Source organism: Lethenteron reissneri, chromosome 44, assembly GCF_015708825.2.
Source record: "Lethenteron reissneri isolate LAM-NWPU_2019-01 chromosome 44, ASM1570882v1, whole genome shotgun sequence".
Taxonomy (NCBI): domain Eukaryota; kingdom Metazoa; phylum Chordata; class Hyperoartia; order Petromyzontiformes; family Petromyzontidae; genus Lethenteron; species Lethenteron reissneri.
The window spans coordinates 11,756,563-11,782,080 of NC_083822.1; the positions used below are offsets into that span (position 1 = coordinate 11,756,563).

General features: G+C 47.8%; 1 protein-coding gene across 1 annotated transcript; it reads right to left on the reverse strand.

Annotated features, from left to right (window-relative positions):
* Positions 1-1,912: 1,912 nt before the first annotated feature.
* WBP2 (WW domain binding protein 2) lies at positions 1,913-25,302 on the reverse strand. The gene is made up of 8 exons (XM_061569763.1): positions 25,194-25,302; positions 12,995-13,103; positions 10,774-10,909; positions 9,637-9,729; positions 8,274-8,456; positions 4,384-4,461; positions 3,228-3,295; positions 1,913-2,595 (listed from the first exon to the last, which is right to left on the reverse strand). The coding sequence occupies exons 1-8, from the start codon at positions 25,250-25,252 to the stop codon at positions 2,548-2,550; spliced, it is 774 nt and encodes a 257-aa protein (XP_061425747.1). The 5' UTR covers positions 25,253-25,302; the 3' UTR covers positions 1,913-2,547.
* Positions 25,303-25,518: the final 216 nt, after the last annotated feature.

Consider the following 25,518-nt stretch of genomic DNA (forward strand, 5'->3'; position numbering starts at 1 on the left):
CCCACTGAGCTATGTAACTTTTTTTTCAGAAGCGACCTGGCCACACATGTAAGCCCAACGAATTGGCTCATCATGTGGAAATGTTATTGGAGCCAAACGCTCTAAACGGACGTTGATTCTAAGTGGAGGGAAAACCTGGAGGATCCGGAGATAAATCCACTCCACCACGGGAGAGGGAGAGAAAATGAAAACTCCAAATATACAGCAGGCGTCGGGCTCGGGATTGAACTCACGAACTCCGATATAAACGAAACCTTTAATTTTACCAGGTAAGGCCCCACTGAGCTATGAAGCTTTTTTAGAAGCGACCTGGCCATCACAAATGATAGCTCAACGAAGTGGGCTTATCATCGCGTGGACATTTGTAGCAGTGGCCAAATATTCTAAAAACTGAAGTTTCTAAATGTGGAGGGCTAAAACTGGACCCGGAGTAAAATCCACGCGACCACGAGGAGACACCGCAAACTGCAAATACTTCCTCAAATAAAGCTGCACATTTCAGGAATGCATCGACAACGTTGAACGAGGGATTACTCCAACTTTACATCTGACTGCGGGGTCGAGATCGAACCCACGACCTCCTGCATACCAGGCGAGGTAGTCAACATCTCGCCACCGTGGCACCCAACGCATCGCATCTGTCACGCATGGTCATCAATCTAAATGACACCCTCCTACATATTATCACGCGGTTTTTTTCTCTGCGGTAAAGACGTGGACGCCGTTGAACCATCATCCCTCGCCCTTGCACGCAGGCATCCGAATTATTCCAGGAATGCGAGCAGATGGCAACTCATCGCTGTGATATCTGCTGGCAGCTGCACTTATTTCACGCTGGGCGAGGGCACGCTGGCCGTGGTAGCACACACGGGGAGGACAGATCAACACTTCGTGAAGTAATAATTATGGTCAGAGGTAGTAGTGAGATCAACCGACAGTCGCAGTGGCAGATCGACGATGCGATTGGCCATAGTGAATCAGTGCACGAAGACCCATCGACCCGGCACATATCTTTACCCGGAAAGATTAAAAATAATTTAGTTTTATTTTATACCGACATGACTTTACTGAAAGAACCAGAGAGTATAGTTTGATTTGTTTATATTTTTTAAGTGATGTTTACTTTTCCTATACTTTGCACTCCCATCGTATGTTGGTATTGTTTGTTGTTATAACGTTTTGACCCGCCACTACTGAACATGTGAAAAAGAGCTCCATAGCTCATCCTTCAGCATAAATATTCTGATCTCGACACGGCAAGCTACCCTGAGGCAGACGCAGCGTGCACCGGGCAGCTCCAACCCCAATGATACCGACAGGCAGCGTACTTCAATAGGGATTACCGTTGGTACGGCTATTTTAATACAAGCAATAGACAGGAAGGAGAAGATCAAAGGGCTCGCATAATGCACATGCATAATGTACGTTTAATCAGTAATCTCCCCCCCCTATTTTGCGCAAGAGCGCAGAAGAGTGGTCACCACATCTACGCCTCTATATAAGGAACGAAACAGTTAAGACCTCTACAAATCTGGCTGTCGCCTGATGAAGCTGGTTGTAAATACTGGCGAAACAGCGTGCTCAGATTGTAAATGTTGTGCCTTGGCTCTCCAACACACCGGTGTGGTGTACTAGTGACGAATTGGCATGTTCTGTTTACGTGACAAACCTTACGAATTGGCTGTGTCGGGTGGTGGCGGGTTTTAACGACACATTTATATATTTACGCGATCTAACCCAAAAAAAAACCTCTATTATGGATATTGGTCACGAAAGCCTGCATGTTAAATTGGGTCACAATTTTCCACAAGGTCTTCCTTGCTCGGGGGCATTTTGTTCCCTCCCGAGCACTCATCTCGTTCCGAGTCCAGCACAGGACGACTTCTCGTTAAATAAACGCGACCAATTGTGATGTATGACCTATACATGTTTTTATTTTATATTGTTTACATTACAGTTAGCCATCAAATACAGAGATCAGCCACAGATTTTTGGTTAAAATTACCTTAGCTACTTGAAGGCCAAACCCATGACGATAGGCGTACGTGTAATACGCTTTGTCATAGGCATGATATGCACACCCGCACACGCATGTTAACGGGGACATGAGGGAATGTATCACAGGCGTGACACGCTGCTAACACCAACGGTAGTCGTGCCAGGGGTTAGAATATAGGTGGCATAGGATTTAGCAATCATTACAATATCTACTCATTTACATAAATTATATAAGCCAGTATAGAAGAGATGCAAGGAAAAGGTTAAGTAAATGCATACAAGCCAATACGAATTCGTTATCTTACTTTCTGTACATCAAACAGGGATCACAATTATCCAAAGTGCAGATTGCTGTCATACAAAGCCGTTTCTTTACGTTCTTTAATGCCTATCATCTAAATTTGAAAATTGAACTTACAATAATGCAGATGCTACCACATTGAAGAAATCTGAAAGGAATATCTCATACTGACAGAACCACATTGCTCAGAGAACGTTAGGAAACTGAGTCAAGACTTCAGAGAAAGATCCAAGTCCACTCTTGGGTTGTTACTGCTTCTTCTTATCTTCTGGTGGAGTATATGGAGGAGGCTGATCCTGCCATCAGAGACACACAAAACAGTGCACTATTAGTCAGCTTACATAGGCCGAGTTCATCTAGACCACGGGACGGCAACAAAAACAAGCCATTTTTTTTTGTAAAAAGACTCAATAATTCAAGAGCCGCAATACGTGTGAATACGAGACGGTGGTACTTAATAAATAACGTCACGAAGCATTCCTTAAAGAGCCACATGCTGCTCCAGAGCCGCAGGTCGCCGACCCCTGGTCTATATTAAATATAAACACTTGGACCTTGCACTGGGAGTGACGTACAATTACGAACGCACTCACCACGTTTATCACGAACATTGCCTTGCCGCATGTAAAAATAGTTTCCAACCCTTAGTCAATTCCCCTGTTGGATGAAGGCCTCCCCACTTCATGTTGGACATGGAGGTTGTTTAACCACAACTCACCATGTTCTTGAAGGGGACTGGAGGCCTAGGGATGCTTCACAATCCCTCTATTAAATTTAGCCGGGGCACGGAATCGAAGTCGGGTCGTTGGGTACATAGTGCAGTGAGCCAAACGTGACGAAGAATACGGCCCAAGGGGTAGCAGGAGGAGTTTACATGCGGTGAGCGCTCGCAGGAGAAGGGGAGTGTGTGTGTGTGTGCGTGCCGTACCATGGGCATGTAGACCGCGTGGGGATTTGCGGGGTCGAAGTAAGCCGCCTCTGCAGCCTTGCCGGAAGCTGGGATGACAAGCAGTGGGCTTAGTCAATGCACGGGGCGGAGGGGGCGCGGCGTAACAAGGGCATGCACACTTTGTACACGTGTTGTCTGGTTAAAAGAATGATGGCTCGCACAGCGGTGGAAGGTTATCATAACGGTGTGACGCAAGGAGCACGCCGATCGGTAGAGACACGTTTGCAGTGAGCATCATCGTTTAACAGAAATATTCACGCTCAGTGCAAGCCTCTCCTCCAGAAAAATGTGAGGAACAATGACACTTCTGCTGCTGATAAGACACATGCTTATAAATTAAAGAGCTGCACCGATTGTAAGGCTGTTAACACAAGGAGGCACTTACTAGCTTGACGCTCTTTACCCCTCCCAAATATAATTTCAATGCACGAAAAGATGTGTCTTGCACGCATGAAATATCTTCAGCTTTATCCAGACCACCAGCTTAAAATAACTCCATGCGAGGCAATTTTTACTGTACAGTTCAATTGTGCAAGTGATGTCATATGATGAGACAGACATTTACATTCTGAAACTTTTCCCAGCCAGCAGTCACTTCAGTAGGTGTCAGTATCCACAGGAGGAACACCCCTCGTGCAATAACTTACTACAATTTTAACTGTAAACTAATATACCTAATAGGCTTCTTAAGATACTTGGGTCCTGTGAGTGACACATTAAATTATGCATCTTTATTTCACCTATTATTTATTGTGCCAGTTTCCAGAAGAGGCAGCAGCATTCAAGCAATTCGTGAGCCATCTGCAATAACTATGTTTTTATTTACCAGGTAAGGCCCACTGAGTTATACAGGTATTTTTCAGAAGCGACCTGGCCACAAATGATAGCGCAACGAAGTGGCTAACAACATGAAAATGCATAGCAGCCAAATACTCTAAAGGCACGTTTCTAAATGTGGAGGGGAAAAACCGGAGCACCCGAAGAAAAAAACACGGGGAGAGAGAGCAGGCAAACTCCAAATATACAGGCATCGTCATGGTGGGAATCGAACCACGACCTCCTGCATACTAGGCGAGGGAGTTAACATTTAACATCTCACGAGTCCAAAGCCTTCGACACTCCATGGGTCACTCACCGGCATCTTCAAAGTGGGGGGCGCTGGGGGGGATGGGCATGGGCCCCGGGTAGGGTGGGGGTGGAGGGTAGTAGACCCCTGCGAGCGTGCACACACACACACATCGTCCTCCATCAGCATTTGACTGCCCATCCTAATTGTGCAATTTTCCTTACTACACATACCGGCGATGATCGGTTTAAGTCGTATCAGTTTACGTCTTACATTTTTAACGTCGTTGGAAAATAAGGGGACATTATTATCAGTTCAAGTCATCCATCAGTTTCATGTCATCAACGAAATTGTTTCTTATCACTTGTGCGTTGCTCGATCGCTCACCACCTAGTGGTGTTTTTGTGCTGCATGCGCTCTGCTCTTGCGTGGCAGAGGGACTACTTTGAGCAGCGTAGTGGTACTATGCTGCGTCATTGGCTGTCATTCGCCCCCCAATGTATGTCTCCACTACTCGCCTCTTCACCACCTCGCCCCATGTAAATGTGAGGAAATAGACCCTATTTCAATATGTATGTCTCTATGTAACTATAAGTACCTAATTATGCATCTTACTAGCTGTACTACCCGGCTTCACCCGGGACTTGGATCCACCACGCCCGGCCGCATTTGTCTCCCCAGTGGCGATGTTCACACACCACACCAGTTACTCGTTTGAGGCCGAGTCGACCTAGGGGAGGCCCAAGAACGGTTGAAATAATCGTTACCGGTGGTGGCCGTGAGCGGGAATCGAATTCGTGTCGCCGGGTTCGTAGCGCGGCGCGCTAACCACTACACTACAATGCGTTACGCTTCCACGTTGCGCGGGTCACGTGACAGATGTGACGTCACAGCTCACTTGCCGTGCAAAAAATATCTGCATTATTGAGCTCCCCCCCCCCCCTCCCAAAAAAAGTGTATTTTCATAATTTTTGCATGGTGTACAGTCTGGAAAGTACCCACATGGCAAATTTCCAGTTTGTTGCATGTCGGGAAGTACGCTAAACATTTTGAACAGACACACATTCACAACTTTGTCTTTTATATATATGGAGATTATATTGTTTTATGTTATTTATCTTTTTTTGCGTGTTATTCTTCCTCATTAAACTGTATAATTTGTCATTTATTAAGACTTTACGGAGTAATGGAGCGCTGGAATGTATCTCCTGTATATTAGTTAACTCTTATGAGAAATAGCTGATCAGTTAACATCGTATCAGTTTAAGTCGTGTTTTCCAGGAACGTAACCCCGACTTAAACTGATCATTCCCAGTATTGATTTATCCTGAATAAATGGTTTATAAAAACACACGCAAGGTGTATGGGAAGTGACTTTATTTTTATTTAGACTAAGTTTATTGAAAGCATAGGTTCACCATCATTAGCCAATTCTCTGCTGGATAAAGGCCTCCTCAAATCGCTGCCACCTTCCACAATCCTGCGATGTGATAATCTGCCCAACTCCTGCGCACGAGCTGGATTATTTCATCGCTCCGTCCCCCTAGCGGATGTCCTCTCGCACACGTTCCATTCCATGCCTTCCGCTTTTTCTGCTTGACCAGGTGAATCCTTTCCCATTTCGAGACACCTGCAAGTTGCAGGGTGGGTGTCCCGTCCACCACCGAATCTCGGAGCGTGAAAGCGGCTCAGCGTTTATGTTATTTGGAGGCGTAGTAGCACCGTTGTTTTTAAAGACGTAATACCGCACAAAACTGTAGCGACACGACCGCTCTCTACGATAGCTGGCACCAAACCGTGCCAAACGCCCTCCTGCATGGCCTTGTGGGAGTCTTGGAACCGATAAAGTTAATTTCAGTTTTTATTCCGATTCTGTTTCCGATGACGTACACGTACGTCATTGGAAAGGGTTAAGGAATTGGCACAGCAAGTGACGCGTTGTTTTCACAAGGCAGTACTAACAGAGCCAGGAGTTTTGAGAGAGGGGTGATGATGTCAAGGCGAGGACCGCTCTCCCCTGGTTTTCACTGTGACCCAGAGTCGTCGGGAAGACGCTTTCAAAAGAAAATCGCCACCGGAGCACAAGCTCTGTGCCACCTTTATAACTCCTCCAGGCTTCGGAACTCACGCCTAAAGTGAATCGGGGAACATTCTGCATCCTCTCTTGTTCGTAAACAATGTTCAAAAGCTCAATGTGGCATCTGCTATTTTGCTTGGCGTTAGTCGTCTTAACCGAACGTATAGGTTTTGGCAGCCTACATTGGAACATTTGTTTGAAAGCGTTGTTTTTGTTCAACTCACTGGGTGAGCTGAAAGAAGAAAATGTGGTGCGCAAAACTCGTGCAACGTGACATTTTTATTTGTTTGACTGTGTTGGGAGATGGACATTCGGAAAGAAAAACCTCTGGTAAGATCATAACATGGCCCAAGCCATAATAATTAGTCATCTTGTAGATTTATCCTTTGAGACTGTTATAGAGATGGTTAAGCACTTTTTAATTAAGGCAGAAAAAAAGCTTTTATTTCTATAAATATGTATCGAGACTGTGTGTTCTGGTACATCTAGTACAAGTTTGAAGCTTAATTAATAGGAAAACTAGACTTTTAGAGGTGCAATTATGTGTGCCTCTATTGTGCGCTGCAGTGACATAGCAGCCGGGACATTGACACGAACCGGAGGGACATCAGTGACATAAATGAAGTGCTTTTATGATGCGATTAACCGTTTCACTTTTCATTATTTTTTTTCATTCATGTTTCTTGGCTGCATGACCGGGGCACACAGCCAAGGTAGCACACATCTATATAAAACTTTAGATATTTTATGGGATCTTCCTTTAACGACGAGTTAAGAATCTCTCCAACAGCTGTCGCGGGCCCGCCAAGGAAAGGGTGGCATCCTAGCGGCAATGTGTGTGTATTGAACTTCTTTCGCACCGTACATGGCCAACCACGCTAATCGGATGTGCGGGGCAAGGGCAACAAACTAGACACATAAAGCAGTTTTAACGAAATGAGTTATCATTCTAGATTTGAAAGTGAATAGCTCCGGAGCTATGCACTATGCTTCCTACTGTTATAAAGAGCGTTCCAGACGGCCGCAGAAGCGCGTCTGAAAGCGCGCGATGCGGCGACCGTCTTCGTTCGATGGCCAAGCCAAAAGCCGCCGCTGCGAGGATGACCAGAGTTCGCGTGATGGTTTATGCTCCTTGACGAGATCAACAAGGTATTGTGGTTCATTTGTGGAAATCTAAACTAAACGCTTTGATATATAGTTTTTAATTTTACCAGGGAAGGCCTACTGCTGAGCTGTTTAGCTCTTTTTAAATCCTTTATATTAAGTTCGCTTGCTTGCTTGCGTGCTTGCTTGCTTACGACCGTGCAAATCTTTCGGTCGTTTTTTAACCCACTTCCCGTGATCCAATCGAGCTGACATTTTGCACACAGACTCGTTGTGCGAGACAATTAATGTTCGTGAAAATTTTTTTCCAAAATTTTACACTGTTTAGGGAAAACAAATTAAATATTTAATTACCAATTTCTTAATACTGGCAGACAGTCATCTGACCCATAGGTAGCAGCCATCTTAAGCCAGAGGACGAGAGGACTCTAGCCGCCACGCATATAAAGGATTTATAGTGAAAAACTTTGTTTTTACGGGTTATACTTATTCAGAAGCGACCTGGCGACAAATGACAGCTCAGCCAAGTGGCAAATTACGTGGAAATATATAGCAGCCAAATACTCTAAACACACATAGATTCTAAATGTGGAAGGAAAAACCGGAGGACCCAGAGAAAAATCCACGTAAACACGGGGAGAGAGAGAAACGTAAACTCAAAATATACAGCAGGCGTCAGGGTCGGGATTGAACCCACGACCTCCTCTATAACCAGATGAGGTAGCCTGGCAAGAGCGGAGCTCCAGCGCAGGTTGTAAGGGCCGTGTGGCGCACTCACCCTGTGGCGGAGGCGGGTAGGGGTACCCGGTGGGCTGCGCCGGTGCGTAGGGGTATCCCGTGGGCACCTGAGGCGCATAGGCCATGTTGGGGTCGGCCGCGAATCCAAAGGCGCCGTTGCCCATGTAGGAGTAGCCGTAGGCGCCGTTCGCCGCTGGCTGGGCAGCCCCCGCTCCGCTGGAGGCTGAGAGAGCGGCGGAGTTAAGGGGTGGTGGTGGGGGGGTGGTGGTGGTGGGGGAGCGCCCTTCGCGGTTCACCATCTTCACTGCCGCCAAGCGAGCCAAAGATTCGGTTATACGACTTGCATTCATTTAAAAAAACCGATTGTCGTGCAAGCTTGTTGACGTATGCAGCAAGAACACAAGAAACAACGTCAATCAACAGAACGTTACGTATTTGGGTTGCGTCTGAGAAAAGTAAATCCTTGAGCAGCACACCTACCATCATCGGTTACAACTGTTACGTCAGCAATGGGAGGGAGGAAACAGACATTGAACATAAAACACAGTTATTGAACGGAAACAGCACCGGAATATACACACTCACCACGGTCGGTCTACTGGGCCGCGCACCGCCGCGATTAAACACTGCGCCGCATACAAATATCAATGGATGTATATATGTTGAACTTCTTTCGCACCGTACGTAGCCGACCGTGCTAATCGGAGGTACGGATAGCAGTGGAGTGTGATGAGTGCGGTTCTGGAATGTCGCACAGTCCACTGGGAGACCTTCAACATTCCTCAAGCAGTTATGGATGACGGAGTCAAACCTCCGATTAGCATGGTTGGCTACTTACGGTGTGAAAGAAGTTCAACAAACATATATATATACAGACAAACCTAAAAACACTAAACCTGTAGAATTAATGAACGAGTCTCAAGATTCATAAATAAGGGTCCTCCATTGGGATACTTGTCAATTTTTTGTTTTAAAGAAGTGACTATGTGGGAGGAAGTTGGAGAACCTAGAGAAAACCCTTTGTGTGGGAGGGGATGACATTCAAACATGTGCACAGATGGGGAAGAGTGGAGTTACCCAAGAAAGAGGGGAAGGTTTGTATGCGGCGTCGATTCTGTGCGAGCGTAACACGATTTCAGAAGCACGTCCAACCCTGACCCGCCCTACTGGACACCTGCACCTCCGATTAGTAACCCGCACCTCCGATTAGCACGGCTGGCTACGAATGTTATGAAAGAAGTTCAACGTAGATACATAGAGAAAGAGCTTCTTAGCTCATCAGATTTCTCCAGGATAAAGTTTCTGATTCTACCCAAAGCAATGTAAGCTCACCAATGTGGGACTAACGCATCGCTGCAGTCCCTTTGCATCCCACTGCACGCGGGGGGGGGGGGGACCCTCACCTTGCTTTGCCACCTGAAACATCCGCTGGCCAAACTCGATGGCTCCGCCGCTGCTGAACGTCAGCTTGAAGGACGCCGAGCCCTCCCAGCCACCTGCCACGACAAGAGGGGACAATTGTGTCCCACGTGGCCGAACCACTGGTAGTACGGACACGTCGAACCACTGGTGGATAATTCCACGTTCCTATAGCCAAGTAGCCGTGGTTGACATCCCGTAAAGGTCGTACCTCATGCTAACCACCGTGGTGGGATGAAGGTCTGAGATGACCCCTTACACAAAAGTCAACTATTAAATATTAAAACTATTACTATTTTTATTTTACCAGGTAAGGCCCACTGAACTATATATCTCTTTTTCAGAAGAGACCTGGCCATAGATGATAGCTCAATGAAGTGGGTTAAATTTAAAGCAGCCAAATACTCTAATGCATGTTGATTCTAAACGTGGAGGGATAAACCAGAGGACCCGGGGAAAAATCCACGCGACCACAGGGAGAGATATGCAAACTCCAAATAAACAGGCTTCAGTGTCGGGATTGGACCCACGAACGGATGTATACCAGGGGCGAGGCAGTTCACATCTCGCCCTTGTCACATGCCCTGTTCAGCTTCATTTCTAACAGCTTTAGTTTATAAGGAGATGGGACATCGGACTCTTGAGCGGCAGCCAGACTAAGCACAACTGTTCCCGCACCACAGGACACAGGCACAGCTCCCCCCCACGAATGTGTCGCCAGCTGACAGCGGGCGCTTCTTGTGTTGCCTCGCCAGCAACGCAACGGCTTAAACCTCTTCCTAAGATGCCCAACGATCGTTGAGGCCGCCTTTTATTTGATTTATGTCAGGCGTGTGTTCTGCGTATATCGCTCTCTCCCCGTGTCACCCTTTCCCCCCTCCCCCCGTATGGTTTGGGGCAGCAAGCCCGTTCCCCGTATTTTTATCCCCTTGCTTTTCACAAGCGGTTTCGCTTGTGTTAACGGTGTGTACGTCACAACGTGATGCATCGGCACCGGACATTGCCTCAATAAATATTTTTTAAAAATTCCTAATGAAAATAAACATTCTGTGAAAGGAAACGAGAAGGAAATGGTGGCGCCATGGCTCTCTCTCTCTCTCTTTGCCTCGGGTGATCCCCACCTCCTGCCTCGGCGTTGATGGTGCCTTTGATGAAGTTGGCTCCGAACACGGGCTGCTTGATGTCGCAGTTCTTCATCAGGTAGAAGGGCATCATAAACGACTGCATGGGGTCCTTGCCCTTCGTCACGAAGATGACCTGCGTCCAAATCACAGTGCACGGGCATCCATGAGACCGACGAACGACATTCATTTGAGACGAGCGTAGTTGACCAATTGAGACACCTGGTGTCTCTTGTTCAAAAGGGACCTGCGTTTAAATAAGTACAACGACAGGAGGCAAACATTCTGTTGAGGGTTCGTGGGGGATACGCGACCATGCTTCGCTTGGTCGCACTGACCAGTGTGAAGGTATTGTGGTTCATTTGTGGAAAGCACTTTGTGTGCAATGAGTGCGACCTTATAAAATGTTAGTTTGGCAACCGGATTGTGTGTCATATCGTGTCCAGTTTCCTTGCGATTGATGCGAGGTGCAAAACTTATTTTATTTGACTTCATGTGGAGGGACAGATATGTGAAGGAGGCATATTTGTTACCTAACTTAATCATTTCCCGTTCTGTACACGTACATCATTGGAACGGAGGCAGAAAAAAAATGTAAGCAAAATAACTTTATTGGTACCGAGGCTCCCATAAGGCTATGCAGGAGGGCGTGCCAGTGTGCACCAGCTATCGTAGAGAGCGGTCGTGACGCTACGGTTCTCTGCAGTGAGTGCAGCGCTACACCTCTCTAAATAAAAACCGCGGAACGCGCAAGATTCAGAGGTAAACGGGACACCCGTCCTGCAACTTGGAGACGTCTTGGAATGGGAAAGAATTAAAAAGGCAGAAGGCACGGTGAGTGTGAGGTGCTTGTTGAGGTGCTGGGGGTGAGGGCCTCCTGCTAAACAGTGCTCGCAGCAAGTGGAATGCTCCGCGGCTTATCGCAAACAGCTGCGCGGGCAGCCACAGACGTTTGCGGAGCCAACAACGTGTGCGCAATGAGGAAAAAAACTCTTTGAAACTTCTTTTTATTTTACCAGGTAAGGCCCACTGAGCTTTTTAGCTTTTTTTCAGAAGCGACTTGGCCACACATGATTGTTGAATGAAGCGGCTTATCACGTGGACATTTATAGCAGCCAAATACTCTAAACACACATCGATTCTAAACGTGGAGGGAAAAAATCCACGCGACCACGGAGAGAGCCATGCAAACTCCAAATATACAGGGGTCTGGGTCGAGATCGAAGCCACGACCTCCTGTATACCAGGCAAGGTAGTTAACATCTCACCACCGCAGCGATTCACCTGCTCAGTGCGAGCGGCACCTCGACAACTTTACACTGGGCAGACCTGCTCAGCTCTGGCCAAATAACAATGAAATTCTTCAGTCACGTTCAATTGGCCAACAACTTTAGAGGCACTCCAACCAGCCGCTCACCGTTGATGTATCGACCTAAAAACTTTCATCTTCTCCCTTCCCCCATCACTCCAAGCTAGAACAGCAGAGGCTAGACCAGGGGTCAGCAATCTGTGCGTCTGGAGCCGCATGCCGCTCTTTAAGGACCGCTTCGTGAAGTTATAATTGAGTTTTTTTTATCGAATAAAAAAAAGGCTCTGCTTGTTATTTTGGTCTCGTGTAAGTGCACGCAGAGGATACCACAAATTTCAACGATTTAGGGCCAGAAACTTTGAGGTTTAGAACTGTACGTGGCAAGTAAGTGTGCTGTCGATGTAATCGGGAAGAAGAGGTTCTGATGGGTGGGACACCTGTGCAAAACAGAGGAAGGACAGTCTACCCAGAGCCAGACATTGGAGTGGCATCCAGAGCACAGCGACCAAGGGGGAGAAGACCTTAAGTCAACGCAGGAGGAACTGCATAAGGGGCCTTGGGAGGTCACCGTCGACTTCACAGCAGCTGTGGGAAATGATGGTGAGGTGTGGCGGCGGTCACTTCATTGTCCATGATCATCCCATCACAGCTCTGCTTGTTGACGTATAAATTCTTTACTTATTCGAACATCCATAACAGAGGGTTTTTTTGGGGGGTTAGATCGCTTAAATATTCACAAGATACAACCCAAACTCCCCCCCTCCCCTATTACGTATAAGCCTACGTGTTATGTGAACATAATTTTTATTTTGAAAACCATGCTATTCAGACCGGCGGTGTGTGAATATTAGGTCAGCTTCAAAGTTAGAACGCCCCCATTGGCGAAGAAAAATAAGAAGTTAAGTAACTTACCCTGAAGGGAGTCAGGTAAATGATCCCCTTCTTGGACCCCTTGAAGACGTCGGGCATGACCACAAAGTCGCCGAAGGAGAGCTCCACATTTTCGTAGTGCACCAGCACACTGCAAACCAAGAGACAGCCATGGCGGTCAGTTACAGCAACGCGCGGGCGTCAGCGCAAAAATACAACTAAACTATTTTCTATTTTACTAGGTAATGCCCCCGCTGAGCGACATAGTTCTTTTTCAGAAGCGAACTGGCCATCACAAATGACGGCTCAACGAGGTGGCGGCTTACCATCGTGTGGAAATTTGCAGCGGCCAAATACTCTGAAACGCACATCGATTCTAAACGTGCAGGGAAAAACTGGAGGACCCGGAGAAAAAAATCCACGGGGAGAGAGACACGCAAACTTCAAATACACAGGCGTCAGCGTCGGGATCGAACCGACGACCTCCTGTATACCAGGCGAGGTAGTAAACATCTCGCTACAGCGGCACTCAATGTGTGCGCTCTCAGCTGACAGATGCTCTGCCTTTCTCTTTCCATGCAACAAAAACACTCATTCACACACAAGATGTGCCCAAAATTACCAAGGCAGGGGTCCTGACTGAAAAAAGTTTGCAGACTAAATAAAAATTTCTTGGATACATACATGTCATTAAACACATTCCTGCGGAGGGAGCTGGTAGGAACGTTGGGTTGCTCGGTCAATGGCCAGGGTCAACAGCGGCATGGTGTATTCCGCAAATATGCCCGACTGTGAGAGCGGGCACAATCCGGCGTGAGTAGGTTAAACCTTGCGTTTTATAAGGGCACCACGGGGTGACCAGCCCCTCCCCACCCAGCCCCACCCCTCCCACCCCCCACCCAGCCCCACCTTCCGCACCCAGTCCCTCCCCACCCTCCTCACCCAGCCCCTCCCCACCCTCCCCACCCAGCCCCTCCCCACCCTCCCCTGCCCCACCCAGCCCCTCCCTGCACGACGGACAGACACAATAATCTCCTGTGGGCTGGTGGAACCAAGAGGTTCCTACCAGTAAAATAAGCACTATCAAATGTCTGCACAGAATAACAAGATTTGCAGATAGAATGGTCACAGTAAGGAGGAGCCCTAATGAAGATTCTGACGCACGAGCGACAAGAAATCTCCAGCCATAGGAATGTGGAACGTCGATTCCCGAATCGTCAGTAATAAGACGTTCCGCATTCCTATCGCAGGTCTCTAGTGGAGATGAGCAGCAATGCCCTACGCTCGTTTGAGTGTACGGAGATGCTTTATTTTATCACTTTGACGACCCGTGCACGTGCCCGCCGCTCAACGATTCCCATTACGAAACACGGCAGTCAAAACCGCGACGGCAAAAGCTGACCGCTAATTAAATATTAAAGGGCGCAAGCTAAGCAAGCCCAAGAAGTCTGCCGTCGTTCGCACTTTACAAACTAAAACTAAACTATTTTTTATTTTACCAGGTAAGGGCCCCACTGAGCTATACGGCAATTTTTTTCAGAAGCGACCTGGCCACAAATGATAGCCCAACGAAGTGGCTAATCACGTCCAAATTTATAGCCGCCAACTACTCAAAAAGCAGGGGTGATCATGCGCGCCGCCTAAACGAGCCATGTCATCGCCATGGCAGTGCACATCACTTAGTAACTATTGCTGCGCCGAACACAGTGCTGCCCCGGCCTTACGCGCGAGCACAGCGCCAGGAATATGATGCGCAAAGGCAGCTCGCAGGCCAAATTAAAAAGCACTCTGGCAGCACGAGCACGGCAGTGTGGCAACCTGCTGTGTGGACTGGGGCTACACGTGGCACAAAATCGTGATTGCCTGCACGCTCGTGACCACACTATACCGGGGCTCTGACGATGGTCAATGCATGTATGTTGAACTTCTCTCGCACCGTACGTAGCCAACTATCCAAACGTACTAATCGGAAGTGCAGGGGAAGGAAAACAAACTAATCACAAAAAACGGTTCTAAAGAAATGAATTTTGAATCACAACACTGCTCTCTAACCCTACTACTCACATAAGGACAATGATCGGGTACGTGGTTATTATTTATGGGGGGGGGGGGGGGGGGTGGAAGATGATGAGGGAAGGGTGGTACAAAATGTACCCAAATAAAACTGAAAAATAACATAATTAATTGAGCCTGTTATTATTGTAAAGCCACTGGAGCAGCAGCCGGCACATGCTCAACTACGGAGTGATCATCATGTCAAGAGTCTTTCCACAGACCGTTTAAAAAAAATACATAAAGCACAGCTGAGTGAGAGCACAGGAATGATATTCACCTGCAAACAAGAACTCCGGTGCGAGAGAAAACACTTGAGTAACATTCCTCGGCCGGTTCACCAAGCCTCACAAGACTATGACTCACTCCGGGCTTTACGTTCTGCTAAAGGCACATGAAAAACACTTGTTCCATAAGGTGACCTCAAGTTCAACATGCATACACCCATCACTGGTACATGCTGATACTGGTAGGAACCTCCTGGTTACACCAGCCCACAGGGGATTATTGTGTCACGTCGTGCAGGGAGGGGCTGGGTGGGGAAGGTGGGGCTGGGTGGGGAGGGTGGGGAAGGGCTGGGTGGGGAAGGTGGGGAGGGGCTGGGTGGGAGGGGTGGGGCTGGGTGGGGAGGGTCTGGTCACCCCGTGGTGCCCTTATAAAACTCAACGTTTAACCTACTCAGTGCCGGCTTGTGCCCGCCCTCACAGTCGGGCATATTTGCGGAATACACCACGCCGCCGTTGACCCTGCAGGCCATTGACCGAGCAACCCGACGTTCCTACCAGCTCCCTCCGCAGGAATGTGTTTATTAAGGTTTACAACTCTATGGCTTTTGGGGCTTTTTTTTACCAATGGTAGAAATCCCTTTCTTTCGAGTCCAACCCTGTTTTGTTTATTATAACCCTCCACCACTCGACGTGAGCACAATCAAATCCGGTTTTCACACGGGCAAATATTCCGGTTGATTCTGTTTCTCAGCTAATTGGGAATGATGAAGAGCGAGCAATATATTGATAATCTTGTACACGACGTTTCGCTGGAGATCACAAGGCGTTAAAGGAAGCTCGGCTCTAGCATGAGATTCTCAAATTAATTCTCTCACCTTTCAACATGTGTCAGGTTTTGCTAAACGACCAAAATCAATCAGCATATTTGCTCACGTTGACAACTTGAATTGAACGGCTGTTGGATGGTGGAGGGTTATAGTTTAAAAACAATAACATTGTACCGAAATGATTAAACCCAAAAGGAAACTAATTATGATCGAATAAATATAAATGTGTCGTTAAACCCGCCACCACCCGACACATTTATATTTACGTAATGTAACCCAAAAAACCTGTATTATGGATGACATTGGTCGCGAAAGCATACAAGTTAAAATGTGAATATGATTTGAGCAATGTGACGATTCGTCAAGTTTTAAGCGGTAACATTATCGTTTAGTAGTTCACTGAGCACACGTGGAGCATTACATCCTGCTAGGGTCAGTGCATTTGACTCGCAATGGAAAGTGATGAGTTATATTCCTGTCAAGGTTCCACCGTCGCCCCCATCATCCCTCAGGGCTCATCCCTGTATTATGGATGACATTGGTCGCGAAAGCATACAAGTTAAAATGTGAATATGATTTGAGCAATGTGACGATTCGTCAAGTTTTAAGCGGTAACATTATCGTTTAGTAGTTCACTGAGCACACGTGGAGCATTACATCCTGCTAGGGTCAGTGCATTTGACTCGCAATGGAAAGTGATGAGTTATATTCCTGTCAAGGTTCCACTCGCCCCATCATCCCTCATGGCTCGACAAATCATTACCATTTTGTGGGAAGGTACTAACACATATTTGAAGACTTTCTCCCACCATGGGAAAATGGAATTTGCACTGTTGGCTCTTCACTTTAGAAACGATGCTGTTTATAATCTGCTACGGTAGAAAATACCAGAATCAGCCTTGTGTATTCTCAACTAGACAATGGTTAAACATGCCACTGAGTAGCTTCAATGCTTTGCAGGCAAGGTTAAAAACTAAACACTCTTTAAACTATTTTTTATTTTACCAGGTAAGGTCCACTGAGCTATACAACTTTTTTTCAGAAGCGACCTGGCCACAAATGGTAGCTCAACACAGTGGCTTATCAAGTGGACATTTACAGCAGTCAAATACTCTAAACGCATGTTTCTAAATGTGGAGGGTTAAAATCGGAGGTCCCGGAGAAAAATCCAAGCGACCACGGGGAGAGAGACATGCACAATCCAAATATACAGCAGGCGTCAGGGTTGGGATCAAACCCACGCAACTCAAGTCTACCAGGCGAGGCAGACAACATCTCGCCACCATGGCACTCAAACTCTCAAAGATGATGCAATATATATTTTAGTGTAAAGTTGTCATGCTGTTAGGGACTTGGCAAAATTCATCACAGGCCTGCCCAAAACCCGGTGATAAAATTCCAGTGCTACATGGCCAAAGCCTTTCGAGCCAAAGGTGATACTGTGAAAATAATTTCCTGCAGGTCTAACCCACATGCAAACATGAATGAAAATCAAATTATAAAATGCTATTTGAAGGTGAGCACATGCATGTCAAAACAAAAGCAAGGCCTATTCCGCCTTAGGTTTTACCGCTCTGAGCCGCATGACTGATAAAGCCCAGCGCTGACTCACTCGGCTCACGTGCAAATTAGGCAAGAGGGCAACGTCCTGTTGCTCTCCGGTCACACGGTGGGCTGCTCACACTTCCCAGTGAGGAGAGGATTGCCCGGCACGGCCCCCAATGCCCCCCACACTAATCTCAGCCAAATCCATCCAGGGAAGAGACGACAAATCCCGCAGGGCAGCAATCACATCGAAGCACATCGTCTCAGTGACTTGTTGCCACACCGACGGCAAGGGAGACATCGGCACGATCTCACTAAATAATGATAATAACATTCGACAAATGAGATACTCTCCAACAAGAGAATTTGTCCCATTCAGTATCGTGTAGGAAAGTGATAATTCCGCAGGCATTTCTTGTTGACCAACAATCATCCCTTCCGAGCAAAGTCTCCTGCCCCAGCCAATTCACTTGTCCCTTTCAGTTGGCTCCACGATGACAAGATGTTAACTACCTCGGCTGGTATACAGGAGGTCGTAGGTTCGATCCCGACCCCGACCCCGACGCCCTGCTGTATATTTGGAGTTTGCATGTCTCTCACCCCGTGGTCGCGCGGATTTTTTTCCGGGTCCTCCGGTTTTTCCTTCCGCATTTAGAATCAACATCATGCGTTTAAAGTATTTTGGTTTCTGTAAATGTCCAAGTGATGATTAGCCACTTCTCTGAGCTATCATTTGTGATAACCAGGTCGCTTATGAAAAAGAGCTATACAGCTCAGTGGGCCTTACCTGGAAAAAGAAAAAAAGTTTAGTTTTAATTGACAGTTTTAAGTCATTAACTTGCGTACATTCTGGTATGTCCCATGTGTTCTTCTTTTACACCATCCTCTCACTGCAATTACAAACGTGCACCTCTGCACGTATCTGCAGACTTGATGCCTTGCAATCGGTATTTATTTGGTGTTTGAACAACTTAATACCTTTTTTATTGCCAGAAATGGTAAAACCTACTCATTTTTTTTCATTCTTTGTCCACCCTTCAGATTCTGTTCTAGATTTCTCTGTCAACGTCTATGTTTGCCTCAATGAGCTCTCATCTTGTTACAAATTAAACCTTCCTACGCCGTGGATTATTGCTCTAAATTCACCCTGCCATGTACCGTGCGAGCAATTTGCTGACCTCGTGCACCAGCCGACCATTACACAGCAGTAACAAGCCCATTCATATTCGTGTCACGGGATGCACATCGCATTAGGCAATGCAATGATTCACTACCTCTCCGTGATTTTGATGAATTGTCACAATGTGGGGGTCACGAATGGATTCGAGAACAACACTGAAATTATTTTTCACGATGTGGTGAACGTAGCACCTCTAGTGGCTGCACACATCACAGGAATACAAATATTATCAAATCGCTCGACTGGATAACTGGACGCACACATCGTGAGCGTAAGAAACTATTTAATTAACGAATCGATGGCATAATTATCATGATTATTAATGAGCCATACAGTCTATACATCTTTAAAAAAACGATGAAGGTGATTGCTGATATGGGATTATTTGTGTTTCACACTCGACGAGCCATATTAGTAAGATAAAATTATCAGGGGAAATGCCCCATGCCAGCAATTTTGGCTACCTTATTTCTGATAAGCCTCTGACTCGATTGATTAAAGTCAATGTTTCTGCACGGAGCCAAGATGTTTACACTCCAAGTGATTTATCATGCCAGCACTGAGCCTGTCAAATGATTGGCCATTCTCTCCAGTGAGGCCTGCGAGGTTTCAGCTGCGCGATCATTCTTCATTCATTTTTGGCATTCTATACATATACTGTACAAGTTATATTTAAAACTATAGAACATATTAATATCTTGAATTGTAAACACTTCGATTCATATTTGGATTCATGCAGGGTAATATAAAATAAAAGGAGGGGGGGGTGTCGTATTATGAACCATTAAGCAAGCCATATTTTTACCCACATGCCTTTGAGTTTGCGGGTGGCAGATTTGCCTATTGCGGCAAATTTTCAAGAACGTAATCCCTGGGTGTGCATTGTTACTCATTCCGCTGCTGAGTACGTCAAATATTGAACTGCTATCACAGTACAGGCATGCTGCTTAGCACATTGGAGGACATTGGACTGCCATCCAGATCCTCAGTTTGGTCTCCGTTATGCGGCAGTTGAAACAACGGTGCAAGTTTCTCGAATTACCCCACCACCTCTTGTCCACGCTGTAAAACAACTGGGCACGCCAGTGAGGCGATCAACAGGTCAGCGTGTGGTGGGGTAAAGTGTGGGTACTGTATGTATTTTGAACTTCTATTGCACCGTACGTAGCAAACCGCGCTAATCGGAGATGCGGGGAAGGACCACAAACTAAACACAAAAAGCAGTTCTAAAGAAATTATTTTGAATCGAGATTTAAAAGTGCGTAGCTCCAGTGGAATCCTGAATAGCGGAAGGAAGGGCGTTTCAGGCGGCCGGCAGCGCATCAGAAAGCCTCTTCTAAGACATCTGGCTAGCATGGAAGAGAAGGCCAAAATATTCCCTCTCGAAATTCTCTACAGCTCGCTCTAGTGGACGGCCCCTCCCTCCATCAGCAGTAGGCGTGAGAAAGGAATTGCAGGGCTGCACTTTAACCTGTTTGCCTTTTCTTACCGTACAGTAATTGAAATGTAAACGTACCGTACTTACATTATCTACATCTTCCTACAAAATTCCAACGGAGCTCAACTTTAACACAGGAAGTGTGCAGAACATGGGGGGGGGGAGGGGTGGTGGGGGAGGGGATAATGATGCAGACGCTGGAGTGACTACCTATGTGATTTTACCAAAAGAACCAAAGAGTATGGATTCCTGCAGTCACGAAAGCTTCAAATCAAGAGAAAAAAGAATATGTGCAAAGGGTCCACATTTTCGAAGCCATCACAACACAGCACCGTGGAGTTTCACTACCGTGTACATGTGCAGCCCTTTGTCAAGCCACTGCTGGGCGGGGAACCTTCCATGCCATATCCGTCACGGGGAGGGGTGCTGTTAGCATACGCTTCACTATAAGAGTTGGCAAAGATTGGGTACCCAGGGAAGTTAATTTACCAATAACCACCAATGTTAGCCGTGAATTGTAATTTGACTGGAAGGTAAATATTATAAATAATAAACGTGTATTTTTGTATACATACGCCCTTGTGCTGAGTTGAAACAGGTTTCACATTGCAGGATGTTTTCAAAAGTCACAGAATATAATACAAAATAAACATTCAAGTTTCAATTCCGTAAAGAAAAACTCCATGAAACCGTACAGAGTTTATTTGCATAACGTGAGCTGTGATGCTGGGGTGCTGTGAAAATGGGAGGCGAATTTTATGTAAAGGTAGAGTTAGTGTAGTGGTTCTCACATACCCACACCAAACACACACACACACTACACACCGATACTGCACAAGTACACACTAATACTAAACACAAAAACAAAGGTCTCCCGAATAACCTTAACAGACTGTTGGGGCAAGTGCTGCGAGCGAGCACCTATGAAGGCCGACTCGGCACACAAGGGCCAGCACCATGCCCGGCCGCCTTTGTACTCATTTTTGGCTGAGTCGACCAAGTGGAGGCCCCGGACCGGTTCAGATAGTCGTCACTGATGTTGGACGTGAGCAGGAATTGAACCCGGGCCGCCGGGTTCACAGCGCAGCCTATTAACCGCTCCCCATGAAAACAACACACAAAGACCCCTTAAAACACACAAACCCCTGTGACACACATACACGTGGAAATTCTAAATATAAACTGTACACACCAAACCCTCAGGCATGTAGACATGCGCGCACACACACGGACACATTCTTAGGAATATCACAGTGGAAATCACCACTGTGGCACATTCTGGAACATAAGGCGGAACTAAAACCATGGACGTCACACATACAGGGCAGTGGTGCTGGCCAGAGAGGATTAAGCTCGTCACAGCAACCTCACCATCGCCGTGTCTCACACACATCACATCACTCACACATCACATCTTTCACATCCCACACACATCACTCATACATGGCATCTCTTACACACATTACTCACGCGCATGAAATAGAAAAATTCCCCCATGTAGCCTTAAAAGACTGTTGGGGCAAGTGCTGTTAGCGAGTAGCACCTATAAAGGCTGGCATGGCACACGAAGGAGTAGGATGGTCGGTACCACGCCGGGTCGCTTTTGTCTCCATAGTGGCAATGTTTACACACCGCACCGGGTACTTATTTGAGACCGAGTCAACCTAGGGGAGGCCCAGGACCGGTTCAAATACACACATCACTCACCACACATCACCACATCATTCATATATCATATCACTCGCCAAATTCACACACATCGCATATCACATAAACACATCACAGGCACAAATAGATATGTAGTACAGTATGACATCCCTCACACATTATCGTCTCCACACCGCATCCATGGGAGTGGATTTATGAAGGGACGTGATACCGAAAGAGACGATTGGCACAACACCCCCATACACAACACCTCATATACAATACCCCCACAAACAACAACCCACACACACACACAACATATACAACACCTCATACACAACACACACAACAATAACCACCATTCACCACTAAGTGGCGGTGACCTCACCATGACGCTTGTGCCAGGCTATATGCACGTTAAAGCCACGTGAAGTGTCGAACGCCCGCTGGCAGGAGGTCACGGGGCAGACTCAGTTGCCATGGATCGACTGACTGAAGATCACTGGCCAATGCACAACCTGTGCCCCCTACTGTGCCAACTTACTGTGTTGTAGCCAACCGGCGCTCTGCTTGTTGTTGTGAGCGTCGTTCCTCTGGCCTCCATTGTTGCTGGAGGGCAGCTGCTTCTAACTGCCTAGTAGCATCCTTCACGAGCCTACTCCACAGAGGACGATCTTGACACCACTGGTACCAGTCATCGGCAAGGCCACTCAGCTCTACATCCTCTTGCACCACATCACTTCATCTCTTCTCTAGCCCGTGCCGCGCCCGTTTAGCCCCCTCTAACCGGCCAAACAAAAGCTGTTTAGGCATGTGGTGGCTAGGCATGTGGTGGCTGGGCATGCGGGCGACATGACCCACCCAACGCAGCCTTGCCTGCCGTAGGAGCTCACTGATGGGACTTTGTCCAGATCTTTCAAGGATTTGTGAGCTCCTCACACAATCCAGCCTGGTTAAACGCAGGATGGATCATAGGCAGGCAGCCTAAATGTTTCAAACTGGCAAAGATTTTCCATTAGGGGGGTCCACGTTTTGCAAGCGCAGAGAAGGGAGGGCATGACCATGGCCGAAAAGACCCGAAGCTTCGTGTGGAGCGACAGACCAGGTAGCTTCCACACAGCATTATGCAGCCGATGAAAATATAATGCCGCTCAACTGATTCGGAGTGAGACCTCTGCTGTCAAACCGGAACTGGTCATGAGCACACTGCCCAGGTAAGGAAAACTCTCCACTCTCCCCACAACTGCCTCATCACCAATTGGGTGTTGTGGGTGTGGAGTGTCTGATGGTACAAAATACCCAGAAAGGTGCTTAGTTTTGGTGGGGCTGATGGTAAGGCCCCACATGTTAGTGGCACGCTCCAGGTTCAACAGCAGCGCCTCCAACTCCCTCCTCTGAGTGAGCAGCAATCACCAGATCATCGGCATACATAACATGGCTGACCAATAGGGAGCCATCCCTTGACCGTACCCAGGCATCGATCAGCCTCCCATTGTATCTGTACCAGATGGAAATTCCTCAAGTACAACCATCGAATGCGTCACGAACTACGTGGTCGAAATAGCTGTTAAATAATGTAGGAGCCAGAGGATATCCCTGTCGCACCCCAAGGTGAGCAGGGAATGGCTCCGACTCCCGGCTATGTAGTTTTACCCGGGCCTACTCACAATCATTAATCATTAATGATTGTGAGCAGAGAGTCAGGGACTCCAAAAGCACGAAGAACAACCCAGAGCCCAGGCTTACTAATGGTATCATAGGCCTTGACCCGGTCAATAAAGCAGAGATGTAGGTCCTGTTTGAATTCCCTGTACCTCTGCTGTAGCAGCCGGACAGAAGATATGGCATCACCTCAGCGTGCCTGGCAAGGCAATGTTGAATAATATAATTAATCCTTGCCAGAACCTTTCCCGGCACACTGAGGAGGGAGATGCCGCTGTAGTTGTTACAGTCTGTGCGGTGACCCTTCTTAAAAGAGGACCACCATGAGGGCATCCTTTCAATCCTGCGGAACTCATCCAGTGGTCCAGACTGTTATTATGATATCATGAGGCAGTCTGTGCAGAAACGCCACCCTCCTTCAGCATCTCGCTTGGGAGATCAATTTGCCTTGGTCCTTTTTCGTGGTCTCAGACTCTGGATCGCCTTCTGTACTTCAACAGATGGCACCTCAGCCAGCCCCTCGCAGGGGGCGACTACGGCGGTCGAGCGTTGTACGAAACCACCGCTCCATCCTGCATAACATAATCAGCGCACACAACACGTACCACAGCCGCGGTCCACTCGTGGTGCTGGCGGCAACACGCAGCGCTAACAGTACGGACAACGATGACACCACCACACACAACACACCCCCACACACAACACACACACCCCTACACAACACCCCAATACACACAACACACCCCCCACACCAAATACACACCCAATACACCCCACACACAACACACCCAATACACAACCCCCCCCACACACACCACACCCCCACACACTATACACACAACACCCCCACACACAACACCCCCACACACAACACTACTGTACACACAGACCAACAAAACAACCGTCATTCCCCTCAAAGTGGCGGTGACATCACCACGGGGATTGTGCCAGTCTAGGTGCACTAAACAGGCGAGGCGATGACACCCACACACACAACACATGCTGGACCATATTTTAGACCAAGAGGCATCCATCGCTCACAGGACCACGCACCGAATACAGTGTACACTAAAGACAAAGATGCCCCGTGTAGCCTTAACATACTGCTGGGGCAAGTGCTGCTAGCGAGTAGCACATCTTAAGGCCGGCCTGGCACACGAGGGTTGAGTGGCTAGCACCACGCCCGGCCGCCTTTGTGGCGATGTCGGTACAGCACGACACACACAGCGCACCACACCACAGAACAACACCGAGATCCCAATGTAGACATGTAAACAATGTTGGTGCCATTACCGTCCTCGAGTGCCTATCAACGCCGTTAAGTGCCACCACGTTCGAGCGACGTCGTCTCTCCCCCGTTGCGGACAGTTTTCCACGTCGCACCGGGCACTAATTTTAAGGCTGAGCGGACCTAGACGGCCGGTTTCGGACAATCTCTCGGGTCGCCTGGTTCGCAGCGAGCGCGGTTGCGCTAACCACAGCGCCACCGCTCCCCCAACGCCGCATAACATCAACACAGGCGCGGTCCACTCGCGGTGGTAACACGCAGCGCTCACGGTACGGACAACAACGACTACAACAACAACAACACAACGACTACAACAACAACAACACCACCACCACGTCGCTCGTGCCACACACTCGCGCGGCCTGCCCGCCACACCTCTCGCTGTTGGTCACCACGACGCCGCCGTTCTGCGAGTGGTTCCTGTTCAACGCCATCTTGCTCGTGCCTCGCGGACTCACTGCGCATGCGCCAGCACGAGACAAGCCCCCCCCAAACCCCCTCCCCCCCAAACCCCCTCTCCCCCTCCCCCCCAAACCCCCTCCCCCCCTCCCCCCCAAACCCCCTCCCCCCCTCCCCCCCAAACCCCCTCCCCCCAAACCCCCTCCCCCCCTCCCCCCCAAACCCCCTCCCCCCCTCCCCAACTTACACCCCCCCTCCCAAAACCCCTCCCCCCTCTCCAATTGACAAGCCCCGCCCTTCC

Coding starts and splice junctions, on each gene's coding strand:
- WBP2 (XM_061569763.1), bottom strand. CDS start 25,252: ATGGCGTTGAACAGGAACCACTCGCAGAACGGCGGCGTCGTGGTGACC. Junction 9,730..10,773: donor CATCAACGCCGAGGCAGGAG/GTGGGGATCACC, acceptor TTGTCGTGGCAG/GTGGCTGGGAGGGCTCGGCG. Junction 4,462..8,273: donor CTACCCGCCTCCGCCACAGG/GTGAGTGCGCCA, acceptor GCACGCTCGCAG/GGGTCTACTACCCTCCACCC.